The sequence below is a fragment of the Setaria italica genome, chromosome III (assembly GCF_000263155.2).
Source record: "Setaria italica strain Yugu1 chromosome III, Setaria_italica_v2.0, whole genome shotgun sequence".
Taxonomy (NCBI): domain Eukaryota; kingdom Viridiplantae; phylum Streptophyta; class Magnoliopsida; order Poales; family Poaceae; genus Setaria; species Setaria italica.
In genome coordinates this window covers 21,993,878-22,006,596 of record NC_028452.1, presented here as the reverse complement: position 1 = coordinate 22,006,596, position 12,719 = coordinate 21,993,878, and the positions used below count along the sequence as shown (strand labels likewise).

Here is a 12,719-nt window from a genome sequence, read left to right as displayed (position 1 = left end):
CCCTGGAACTTTGCAGAACCAGAACACCTATATAGTTCTAAGCACCATTCTCCCATCAACTTATCACCTTCTATCTCTGCTCGTAGGTCCTGTATCCACGAGATTTGGGGGAGATTAGAGGAAGGAAGAGGGGGGAGTTTGAGGTACCTGGGCTGGAGATCCGGCCTGTAGGCCTACATATCGGGGCGCCGCCGTTCCGCAGATATGTTCCTACTTGCATGGCATTGCATCATTCCAGCCCAAGCCGGTCATGGGCCGCCGGATCCGTGGCCTTAATGGAGAAGCACACAGTTTCGGCCCGCATCCAGCTGAACCCACCCGATTTAGTAGGCTCTCGTTAGGCCCATTTCTTAAAGAAAATGCTCGTTGGGGTCAACATGTTTTCAGCCGAAAAGAAGCATCACGATCCTCAACGCCCAACGGTGAGTCCTATGTATGATTCGGAAAGAGATTTGCCACCCTTGTGAAGCTAAAGAGAACGTTACCGAAGCTGGTGACAGTGTGAACAAGGGCACCGATTTGAGTGCTGCCAAAACAGGGCTAGGGCACCGACTTGAATGCTGCCAAAATAGGAGTACTAAGTACCGGAAAGAAAATTAACGAGTGCTAATGATAGCGATGGCTACCTTTTAAGTGGGTGTTTAGTTGGTTGTATCATTAAATGTATGAAACAATTTAAAATAATAATAATTTTTTTGTTTGATTGGGTGAATTATATCAAGACGTGGCAATCCAACTTAATACATTATCCTACTAATTAGAATGAATTATATGGTACAAATAAATTGGTAGAAGCACCAGGATCATCCATGCATACATCATATGGTGGACGTAACAAAAACACACGTAAACATAACGTTCTAGTGCTTCACTTGGACCATAGCTGTCTACGATACAACGGGGACGGGGCAAACAATGCACACATGACAGTATGTCACACATCGTTACCTTAATCTTCATGATTGTAACGGAGAAATCACGCTCAATCTTCCTGCTCAATTTTCCTTAAAAATATGCGCTCGATGCGACCAGCCTCTCCCATGGCCAAAACTTATCAAACGTGGCTCTTAAATTAAATCAAACGCACACCGGATCCCAATACAAATGATGATCTGACACATGCTCTCTCCGAATGACCACATTTTTTTAAAAAAATATTAGGTTGCTTCGATTTAGAATGACACCCCATAGCAAAGTCAAATCTGCGCATCCCATTCAATACAAATTGTGCGCCTCTTCTTTTGCCGTTGATTTGATGCGTGACGGATCCTGATCCACCCATGACCCACCCACCCCACTCTTCCCAGCTCGCCTCCACTGGACGCTTGCTTCCCTCCTCCCCGATACCCCGACCCGATCGCATTATCGGCAGCCGGCCGGCCGTGTCCCGCTAATGCCGTAGACTAATCGTGATAAGTAAAAGAGGAGTGGGGAAAAAGGGGAAAGTCCAAGCGGCAGCAGCAAAACCCCGCTCCGGAATGCAGAAATGAGAAAACCACAATAAACAAGGCACGCAACGAATCCGATGCCGATTTAATTCGCCCAAATCCGCACACCGATTAATCCCCCCCACGCCGGCCGCGTCATGCTCCGGCCATTCCTCTCCCCTCACCGCTCTGCCCCCGCCGCCTCCACCGCAGCAGCAGCCGCCGCCGCAGCAGCGGCGATGCGCCCCGCGTCCTCCTCCCGGTCCTCGGCCGGCGGAGGCGGGGCCCACCACCACAACCACGGGCACCACAACGTCTCCGTCTCGCCGTCGGCGTGGACGACGTGCAGGCACACGCCGTCGTCGGCGACGCTCGATCTCCTCATCCTGCTGCTCGTGCTCTTCTCGCTCTCCTTCCTGCTCGCCTCCTCGCTCGCGCACGTCGCGCGCTCGCTCTCCCCGCTGCTCGCCACGCCCCCCGTCGCCGCCGCGCTCGCCCACGCCGCGGCCGCGCTCCCCTACCTCGCGGCGGCGGCCGTGCTCGCCGCCGCCGCGTTCTTCTCCTGCCGCCGGCTCCCGCGCCGGCGCTGCCGCAACCCGCGATGCCGGGGGCTTAGGAAGGCGCTCGAGTTCGACGTCCAGCTCCAGACCGAGGAGGCCGTGCGCGCCGGCGCCGGGAGCACCGTCGGCGGCGCCGACGCGGCCATGTGGCGCGAGATCGAGGCGCTGCCGTGGAAGGGTGGCCAGGGCGGGAACAACCCGGACTACGAGTGCCTCCGCGCCGAGCTCCGCAGGATGGCTCCGCCCAACGGCCGCGCCGTGCTGCTCTTTCGCAACCGGTGTGGCTGCCCTGTCGCTAAGCTCGAGGGATGGGGCGTCCCCAAGAGCAAGCGGCGCAACAAGAAGTGAGTGCTCGTTGACCACGTCTCATTACTTTGCAAATTCTACCAGATTACTTCGGTCCACGGCTAAACTTAGTCTTGCGATTTCCATGGTAACTAGAATTTAACGGTTCTCTGACATGTTAGTTACCCATGCCATTTCCCTGTTCTAGCGCAGTGGTGTCAGTTATGTTGTTAATTTTTGGTCATCTCGTTGATTGTTCTCTCCATTTTTGAGATATTATGCCCTGTTAATCTGTTAATCTCCCATTTTGATGAATCATGGTCTGTTAATACATTTCTGTATGCAAATAGGTAACCGTATTGTGTGGATTGTGTCTAGTTCTGACTCATCTAGGAAGCAAGCTCTAGAATGTACCCTGTTTGTTTGTCTCATGATGGTGGTGGGAATTTTAGTCTAGTCAGCTTCATTTTCTGAATTCAGTTGACTTCTGTTCATTCAGTGATTCTCTCAGCTGTTTGTACCATAGCTTGTAGGGCTAACATCTTGTTTGTCATGAGTTTGCAAGAAAATGAATTAGTCTTCGGATGTGACTGGTCTATTGCCAGAAGTTAGGCACCTAGCCAAATGGATGCCAAAGTTGTCAAAGCGACTAAGCTTATTTGACATAGACGTGGAATAGAAATCCAGATAACTTTCTAAGTTGGTGGGTATGTCAATGATGTTTTGAGCCACCTCCATGTTCTAGTTGGTCTCTCGATAGGTGTATTGTTCTCACGGAATAGCCTTTTCAATTGTAGCGCACTACTAATTATTCCACATGAATTGATTTTGCTGTTGAAGGAGGTTGTCATTCTTGACACAAATGACCTTGGGTGATGTCTAATTTGATTATCTTTGATGTTTTTAGCTGATATAAAACATAAGGTTAAGGGTCCCTAAAGTCTAAAAGACATTTTGGGAGGTTCTTTACTTCTGTTTGAGAAGCTTGAACCTCATCTGTAACATAGAAACGTAACCTCATTTGTGGACCTTGTAACCAGTTGGACTTTGCAACATGGTTATTTTATATTTCGATCATGCATAGGAAGAAGTCACTTCGGTAGGATTTCTGAGGTGCTGCAAGTTACCTGGAAGTGAGCATTTTCTGTATTGTGCACGAGAAAATTGATTCGTTATGAGAGCATCTTGGAATTGTGCTAATTGGTTCTCAATTAGACCAATATGTTCATGGGGCTAGAAATTGTAGAAATGAATACCTGGACATGCCACTACAGTATGATATGCATAGCATCGATATGCTGGGTGTGGGGATTTGACATCAACACTTTGTCATCTCATCGAACTCAATTATTGGACAGCATCCATGGTTTGCATCTGCAAGGCCTTTTAGTTTCTGTAATGTGTGGGACCTGATTTGGAAATCTGTTTTGGCATGACTAAACTGGCCCTGTGAACCAGACACTTATCTACTACCCCAAGGAAACTTTGCCAGACCTGAGGTCAACAAATCTCTTACATTTTGCTCATAGTGGCACAAATTTTAGCACTTGTTACTGTTATCGAGTAAACCGTAAAATTAAAAATTATTCTAGTTACCAATAGGGAAACTTGGATTCTTTCAGTTCACATTTAAACTGTTGTGTTTCTTCTCTTGAATTGGGCTGGGAAAATGAAGTTATATTGGTAAAAGTTGTGCTATTATCTTTTTTTTAACAGGAGGTGTGGTGATTTGGTATATCATTTTCCTATATTAGATATGCTTGATTGTACAGTTTCTTGCATTTTTGCTGAGATTGTCTGTGTTTCATGTGCGTTTAAGTTGTCTTGGCCTATAATTCTTCTTATTTTTTCTTCATGGCTTGAAATATGTACCTTTTTTTGTGTTTGGGCTTATAGAGAGACAAACTGTTTATAAGATCATTTTTGGTTAACTAAACTCTGCATAGTACCTTTTCCTCTATGAGAAGGCTTACTATTTTGTTTGACTTGGATTTCTTGATCTTTAAAGATTATTTCCATATTGTCATTTTGGCAAAGTTCTACATTTAAAAGCATCTTTTAAACTTCTGGATATTAATAGAATAGAGGTGGTATGTCATTGTTTCCTGATAAATTTATTCTGATATTCAATTGTTGTCGGATCTCTTGCTGTAGAGGAATGCATTCTTCATTTCTTCTATGTTGACTGATTCTGACAGCCTAGTTCAGTTAAAACTTTGTACTCCCTCCGTTCCAAATTATAAGTCATTTCAACTTTCTTGGAGAGTCAAACCATTTTATGTTTGGCCAAAATTGTAGAGGATCACAAAGGTCTATGGCACCGAATAGATATACTATGAAAATATATTTAATGAAGAAACTAATGGTATTTATTTGGTATCATGAATGTTAGCACTTCATTGTATAAATTTGGTCAAACTTGAGATGCTTTGACTCTCCAAGAAAGTTGGAGTGACTTGTAATTTGGAACGGAGGGAGTAGGCGTTTAGTTAGGTTATGGACATCTACTGGTGTGGTCATGTTTTCTGAGTCCTGTATTGGTTGGATTTGATTCGTAAATCACTCCTTTCATTAGAATAAATATATCAGTGCTTTGTTTGATGATGCTTCTGTACACGCTCAAACGTGGGTTGACAGCGAGATATAGATAAATCACATGATTGGGTGTTACTGTGTACATCTTAGCTTCTAGAAAGAAACCATTTGCTAAAATGATGTATATATTTTTTCCATTCCTAGTATGTTTTTGAAGTTGCTTGTTCATGCTTTCCCTTTGCGCTACCTGATGAAACATTATGTTACAGTTTGTCTTACATTTGTGTATATTTATCTATGTATATTAGTAGTTTCTTTTTTGTCTTGTTGCTTCTCGGATGCTAAAGTTATACAGGAAAGTAGGAAATTTGGCTACCTTCAGAAAATTGATTGCTGTAGTATAGTTCTTTTTATTTGTACTGGACAATAGAAATTGTGTCTTTATGTTTTAATCTGTTCCATCGATATTATATTTCTACACAAAAGTTGCTAGTTTTTTTTTTTTGGGAAATTGATTTGAGTATAATGTTGTACTTTTTCAGTAATGTTATGAGAGTTATTTCTTTGTAATCACTTATTGCCCTTTGCTTGCTGTGTTAATCTTGACATATACATGATACAAATATACACGTTATCTTTTTTCGTTTTGCCAAACTACTAATTGGTTGTTTGTTTCTTGTTTTTGAATTGTAATTGTTGCAGGGGTACGCAAGGTCCGTTCCATGACCGAGGGGTGAGGTGAACATAAGTCTGGTAGCACCCATGGCAATGGTGTTACCTTAGACTGCCGTGTTGTTGAATAATACTTCTGGTTAAAGATACATCAATTACAAGTGGTTGCCCCATGATTGTATTGTTACACGGGGTTCGCTGAACCCCAACAGATATACTGATACAAGACAAACGATGCAAGAATAAAGAACTGTTAAAGGACAATAAAGCATAAACATTGGCGACGTGCTTGTCATGCTTCTCCCGTTGGCCCCATTTTGCCTTTCTTTTTATCACACAGGATGCAAGGGATCCATGTGGTTGGGCATTGTTGATTTCCCTAAAGCCTAAAGGCTTGAACAACATATTATATGCCCCATGTTGTGATTAAATAAGTTCGACGACAGCTTCTTTTATTGGAAAAAGGTACTCTGATGCTAATTTCTGATATATCTGTGGAAGTATTGCAATATACTTGTTGCCAAGGTTATGTTTCATTGTTTCGCCAGTACCTTAAACATTTCTTATGCCTTGAATCAGTGTAGGCAAGCAATAATCCCCCTTTAGTCGTGTTAACACTGGGTTTGCGAATCCTTTGGTGTTTGATGTTCTAAATTATGGTAGCATTGGTCAGATTCAGCGCGAATTTCGCCCTGTACGATTGCTTTGCCACGTGAAACCTTATTTCATTTCTTTTATTACTTTTTTTAAAAAACATTTCTTTTATTACTAATGTTGTTTATCCAACCCATTTGTCGGTCACGCCCCGTGGGCCGTGGGTTACCAAAGTGACCTTGGTAAAGAAGATTTGGCAGGGGAAAAGGTTGCTTCCAAACATACGGCCCCAGCCCAAAGTCACTCACGGCCGTTTCTGTGTGGGAGTTGATCATTTGGATAGAGCTGCCGGTAATTTTGAACCTTACATCACTGCAATGCCGGCTGGCTCGCCTACGCAAAATCCTGTGTCGACCCAAAACCCCCTCTGCTCAGTGCTGACTCGTCGGCCGTGCTCGCGCGATATGGCGGCCATGGCGCCCGCGCTGCCCACCTCTCTCCGGCCGAGGCCGGCCTCGCCCTTACTCCTCTCCGCCGGTCCCCACGTCCCCGGCCGGCGGAGCCCCATTCCGTTGCGCCTGAGCCCTCTCCGCCCCGCGAGGTCCCTCTTCCCCATATCAGGTTCGGCTGCTGCTTGTACTGCTGTACTTGGCGGGCGCGGCCCGCCCCTCTGCACTTGGCTCGCGTCGGGGGCCTTGGTGAGTGGTGACTACTAATCGCCTCGTCTGCTGCAGCTGTGGAGAAGACCAAGGGGGCTGCTGCTGCCGAGGAGGCCGAGCTGGAGGGGATGCCGCCCGAGTTCTACGACGAGGTATGTGCGCGTGTGTGGGTGATTTCGTGGTTAGTTTGCTGAGGTATTTCATCGAGCGAGTGATGTGCGAGCTTAATCCCATCTCGTTATGGTGAATTGGTGGTAGGATCGACAAGCATGCTGTAAACCGGAAAATGTGACATGGACCATATGCTACTAGTGTTAGAAACATTCCCTTTTTGGATAAATAGAGATGACTTTTGTTTTTCCTCGTCTTTAGATACATGGGATGATGGGCAATCCACTGGAGCTGCAATTTTCCTGATACCACCAGAAGTTCTATGTAGCTGTTATTATCTCAGTACTCAGTATTGTTCTTTAGCAGACAACTAAAATCACAATTGTCTTCGATAGGTATACCAAATGTGCATCGTCGATGGTTCTTCTGCCATCAAATTTTAGCCTGTAGAACCAATCTATTATCAGCACAGGTCTTCCTCACATATTGCTCACTCTGTGTTGAGTTGCAATAATAGCTTCATAGCTATCAGTGCCATCCATCTCCATTCACTGTGACCTGTATGTTGGAAGCAGTACCCGTACTGTGATGTATGAAAACTGTTTATTTCCTCAAAGATAATATGTATTTTATCTGTAAGGTGTATGCATTCTCATTAAACAGCATCACTCTGTCAAATTTCATTCATCTGTTATGTTTATATGAGTTGACTGATGGTATCCATGATTTGACCAAATATCAAAAACAACTATTTTCCTGCAACCGGATATCACATATACTTCCACATGCAGGAGTGGCAAGCCCGTCAGCGGGAAAGGACTAAGGAATGGCATGCATATCGGCAGAAAGAGGAGGCAGAGGAGGAAAGAATAACAAGTGAATACCAAGAAATAGGCATGCGCCTGAAAGCTTACCCACAGGAAGAAGTTCGCAAAGCTAGGATTTTAGTTTCAAGTTTCATAAGAGCTGGTGAAGATGTTGAGGAGGTAACCTAACACCTCATTTTGCTTTCTTCAAGATGCAAAATAATTCCCCCAATTTGCTATTCTGTGTTTCCCTCCCTTTATCTTTATGGTACATCAGCTAACTGTGGTTTTGGTGAATTATGGGCAGTAGTCACTGTTAGTGAATAGCACAATACTGGAACAGTGTGAGACAAATGTCGCCAAACAATATTGCTCTCTTGACTTCTTGGGCGTTTCAGTGACCTAGACAACACTTATGAAATTGAAAACTATTGTTCTAAAGGGCACATAGGATGTCACGAGCTCAAGTCTTAACGATTACCCATTACAAGTTTGCAACTCAACAGATTCCTACACCAAGCACCGTGCTCCAGCCTCATAAGATCTATTCTCCTTAGTAGCTGTCACCTAAATGCATCCACAACAATACATAGAACTGTGCTACTTTCACTTATCAATGTATTTACCATCCGACTTACCAAAAGTTGACTCCAAAGTGTGAGCATCAATGTATTGTTACATGATTCCCTTATACTAATTAAAAGAACCACGGAAATGAAATTTACAGTTAGTATTCCCTGAACATGCGTTTTGCTTCCTATGACACTGTTTTCTAAAAATTCATTTCCAGAAAAGTTTATTTTATTGATGAACTGCTACTATACTCATGTGCAGGAAATTGAGAAGGCTGCTGAAAGAGGAGACCTTACTGAACTTGTTCTTATGGTCATTTGGAATCGACTTGATGTTGCTCGGCGTGATGTATGTAAAATTTCTCTTTTGAATCGTGAGCTATATGATTTTATGGATTGTTTATCCTTACTAAAGGTCAAGTTCTTACAGTTTGGACTTTAAAAGATTTTCTTAAATACGAATATTTGCTGGGAGCTCTTAAAATCCCATTTTGTTGTCACTCATTTATATTGCTATATAGCATTACCATAGTACTAAATATTTTAGTCTGTAAACAGTGTTACTTCATTTCCTTACCACTTTTATTTGTTCACCAGTTTACCTTGATGCTTTCCTAATTTCTCAGCATAATAGAAAGATATCTAAGATGTTCCTTTTCTCGTAAGTTAATAATAGATTCTACTTTTTGGATATTTCACATTCTGTTCTACCTGCAGGATGAGCGGGATGCCATCAGAAGCCTTGATCTCTTATATAGAAGGGTAGAGGTAAGTGTGACACAGCTGTACCTTCAATCATAGTTAGATGATTCTGTGCCATATACGTTGGGTATTGGGATATTCCATCTTTTCTTCCAATTCTCTTGTTGGTGTGTTATGACTTATGAGCTAATCGGAAATCACAAATCTGAATGTAGGCAGAGATTCTAAAGAGTGAAGCAACTCCTGCCATGAGATTACTCAATGAGCTTCTTAATCTTCATGATGGAGGTGATGATGATAAGTGGTTAAAGAAATGTAGAAAGCGCATGCTTGAAGTTTTTCCAAGAGAGGATCCATTCACTGTGGTCTTTCCTGCTAGTTTCAACATGGAGAAGGTATGTTATTTCAGTACACATGATCTTTCCATGTCTTCACAAGGCTTTCAGTTATAGATTTGTCAAGACTTGAGCGCACCAAATTTATTGAAGAGGCACTGACAACTTTAATGCTCTTAGCCATTGCTCCCGCATTTTGTACTTCTGCTGAAATAAAAAATATAAGCCACCTATATCATACTTAAAACTATTTATTGTTGAGCCCTTTATTATGCAGAATCTCTTAGTTTTTTCTATTTCAAGTTTTGGAATCATTGACATAAAAAGCAACACAATTTCATTTTGAAGCAAAGCATACATGAAATTATGATTATCAATATATAAAATATTGTCATATCCACTGTACAAAATTAGCTGAGTCTAAATAAAATCAATATCTCCATTTCAGTATAGTTTGGTTCTGGATATATTGCTTCCTTCTGAGTTACTTTTCTATGTCATATTGGTCCTCAGATGCTACACAAACATCCTGAATGTTTTGTTTTCTATATTATTTCCTTTTATTTATGTCAGCATGAAGGACGAATTGAGCTGCCACCTCAGGATGATGATCTTCTTCTAAGGGTAGATTTTGTCAGGGAAGTCGATGAGCTACTTAAAGAGGTTCAAGCTGAGCAAGAAAAGAATAAGCTACAAACTGGATATGATCCGGAATCTGTTGCAAACATGTTGAAGCAGCAGGAGAAGATGCAGACTATACGGCAAGTGGAATCTCTCCAGGATCTGGCATCCTCCCTAAAATGGTGAGGATTCAGAAGCACAATCGAACAATTATGCCCTCTGCATGGAAGCTAGAAACCATTAACTTCACATAAGACTCAACAATTAGAGCACCTCCTTCAGGCTGAATTCTTTTTTCAGCTAGTTAGACACCATTAACAGTTCTGGGTAGAGAGCATCTGCTCCGGCACTAGTGTATATTTGTATGTGTAGAGGTATATGATGATGTATGTTTGTACTGGTACTGTTAATAATCTGCACCTGGATTGTCGAACTCCACTACACTCACTTTTGAAGTTTGAACATCAACTAGATGTGAAGTGGCAGGGTCTCCCGTTGGAAGTAACTTCCAGTTTAACATCGCATGCCAAAAAAAAGAAAGAAAACCAATGCAGTGTCACAAAAACATGTAAAAGTACCTGAAGTTTTGCATATTTTTGGGCTGTACTTCATGTGCTCACTAGAGCTGATGGTGCAGCACTATTGCACAGGCATATATAGGAGCATAGGACAGTTTCCTTTTGCTTTTGGCCTTACAGGATAAAATGGTAACGGGAGAGATGACTTCAAGAAACATGAGAGCAGCATGGATATGACCCCGGAATTCGTTGCAAAAATGTTGAAGTAGCAGGAGAAGCTGCAGAGTATACGTCAAAGTGAATTCACTGCTCAGCTGGCATCCTGTCTGAAATGGTGAGGACCGAGACCCTGTTTGGGAGGGGGGTCTCTCAAATGTTAGGGCTAAAGTTTAGCACCTAGGGTGTTTGGGTGAGGGGCTAAACTTTAGCACTTTGGTTGCCAAAAGACTCTTTTACCCCTCGTTTACCTCTCTCCTTTACCCTTCCTCTACTTCTTACTTCTCAACTCGCACGGAATCAGAGCAGAACTAGCGTCGAGCACCACCATCGCTGGAATCGAGCGCCACCTGCCATCCGCTCCTCCTCCGGCCGCAGCCATTCTTGCCCCTCCTCCATCCTCGGCCCATCCTTGCGCGACGGTGCCGCGGCTGGCTCCTTGGGCGACGGATCCAGCTCCAGAGGCTCGCGGGGAGGAGGGCAATGGCGGCGGCGGCGAGGCCATCAGCTGCGGCTAGGTCACCTCCGCCAGGACCACTGCCGCAGGCGCGCCACCCCACCAGCAGCGGGGTCGGTCGGCGGCCCGTGCGTCGCAGGGTCAGCCGGCGCGGAGGGGAGCGGTGGCGGAGGCGGAGGCGGCGGGACCCGGCGGAGAGGAGGCCGGCGGAGGGGAGCCCGACGGTGGCGGTGAGAGCCGGCGGAGGGGAGCCCGACGGTGGCGGTGAGAGCCAGCGGAGGGGAGGCCGGCGGAGGGGAGGCGGCGGTGGCGGGGCCGGCAAGGTGAGGCGGAGGTGGCGGCAGCGGTGGCGGGGCTGGCGAGGCGAGGCGGGGCCGGGCGAGACGAGGCGGGGCCGGGCGGAGCGTGCGGGGAGGAGAGAGAGGGGAGGGGGTAGGGGGTGGAAATTGATCTAGGGGACCACTTTTAGCCTCCTTTAGCCCATTTCAGCACCCCTTGGAGGGGCTAATGGATTATGGGGGCCTAAAGTTTAGCCCCTCCATTTTAGCCCTGGTGTTTGAAGGAGAGGGCTAAAATCTAGCTAAAATGGTTTAGCCCCCCCCTCCCAAACACCCCCCGAGGAGCACGATTTCAATGATTGTGCTCTTTGTGTAGGATCTAGAAGCCACTGACTTCCCATAATACTGAGCACCTCCGTCAGGGTGAAGTTCTGGGTAGAGCCATGTCATCTGCTTCGACACCAATGTACATTTGATTATGTATAGATATATAACGATTTATATTTGCAGTGTCAATAGAAGACAATCAGCCCCTGGATGGTCCAACTCCAGTTCGATCTCCACTACGTGCATTTGAAGCGTGAACTCAACTAGATGGAATGAAGTGGCAGTGTCTACTTCAGGGGCCAAAGAGGCAAGTTCAGCTTGAACCAGGTGAAGCTGCAAGCCAGCAAGCACTACTGCGTTCGACACGCAGAATCAAAGTGCAGGGAAGGTGAGTCCAGAGTTTCTAACTGTCAAGACTGCACATGCAAAAGACCAAACCACTGAACATTAATTAACTGAAAGTAAAGAGACATCAAACTTATATAAGTACCTGGAGTAATGGAGTCGTGTATGTTCTGAACAACTGTAGGTTGGGAAAGTAAAGAGACATCAATTCAAACGATGTGCCTCCTGTACCCGATGGTGGAATGCTTGAACTACCGCCCAGGCAATTATATCACAGAATCGTTTTGGCCTTAGAGACCAAAACACAAAAAGAAAAAAACAATACTCCCTCCATTCCAAATTATAAGTCATTCCAAGAATCTTGGAGAGTCAAAGCATCTCAAGTTTGACCAAAATTATACAGAAAACTTATAAAGATTTTATGACGTCAACTAGGGATCCTATATTTATCCAAATGATGAAAGAATCGAAGGGCCCCATGCTCGACAGATTGAATGGGGAACACCTGGGAAAACCCGAAGGTCTGACCTACGGATGCTTTGTGTGCCCGAGATGTCGTGGAGTGCGTGCTCTCTTTGCACGGGTGGAGTTTTGCTTGTCTCTTTCTTATGTCTTGTTGAGGAGCGGCAATCGGCTCCTGCGATCTAGTCGGCGTGGAGGGGGGGTGCTAGCCCTGCCTCCTTCGCGCTTACGGTTGCG

General features: G+C 44.8%; 2 protein-coding genes and 1 long non-coding RNA gene across 3 annotated transcripts; all 3 read left to right on the top strand.

Moving 5' to 3' along the window:
- Positions 1-1,400: 1,400 nt before the first annotated feature.
- On the top strand, positions 1,401-6,015 carry LOC101780376 (uncharacterized protein At5g19025). Its single transcript, XM_004962120.3, has 2 exons — positions 1,401-2,331; positions 5,510-6,015. The coding sequence occupies exons 1-2, from the start codon at positions 1,586-1,588 to the stop codon at positions 5,547-5,549; spliced, it is 786 nt and encodes a 261-aa protein (XP_004962177.1). The 5' UTR covers positions 1,401-1,585; the 3' UTR covers positions 5,550-6,015.
- Positions 6,016-6,449: 434 nt separating this feature from the next.
- On the top strand, positions 6,450-10,320 carry LOC101779970 (protein PALE CRESS, chloroplastic). The gene is made up of 7 exons (XM_004962119.4): positions 6,450-6,694; positions 6,808-6,884; positions 7,635-7,829; positions 8,484-8,570; positions 8,939-8,989; positions 9,139-9,318; positions 9,832-10,320. Exons 1-7 carry the CDS (start codon positions 6,451-6,453, stop codon positions 10,063-10,065), a joined length of 1,068 nt encoding a protein of 355 aa, XP_004962176.1. The 5' UTR covers position 6,450; the 3' UTR covers positions 10,066-10,320.
- Positions 10,321-11,487: 1,167 nt separating this feature from the next.
- On the top strand, positions 11,488-12,421 carry LOC111256832. The gene is made up of 3 exons (XR_002677130.1): positions 11,488-11,783; positions 11,859-12,063; positions 12,205-12,421. It is a non-coding gene; the product is annotated as an uncharacterized LOC111256832 (long non-coding RNA).
- Positions 12,422-12,719: the final 298 nt, after the last annotated feature.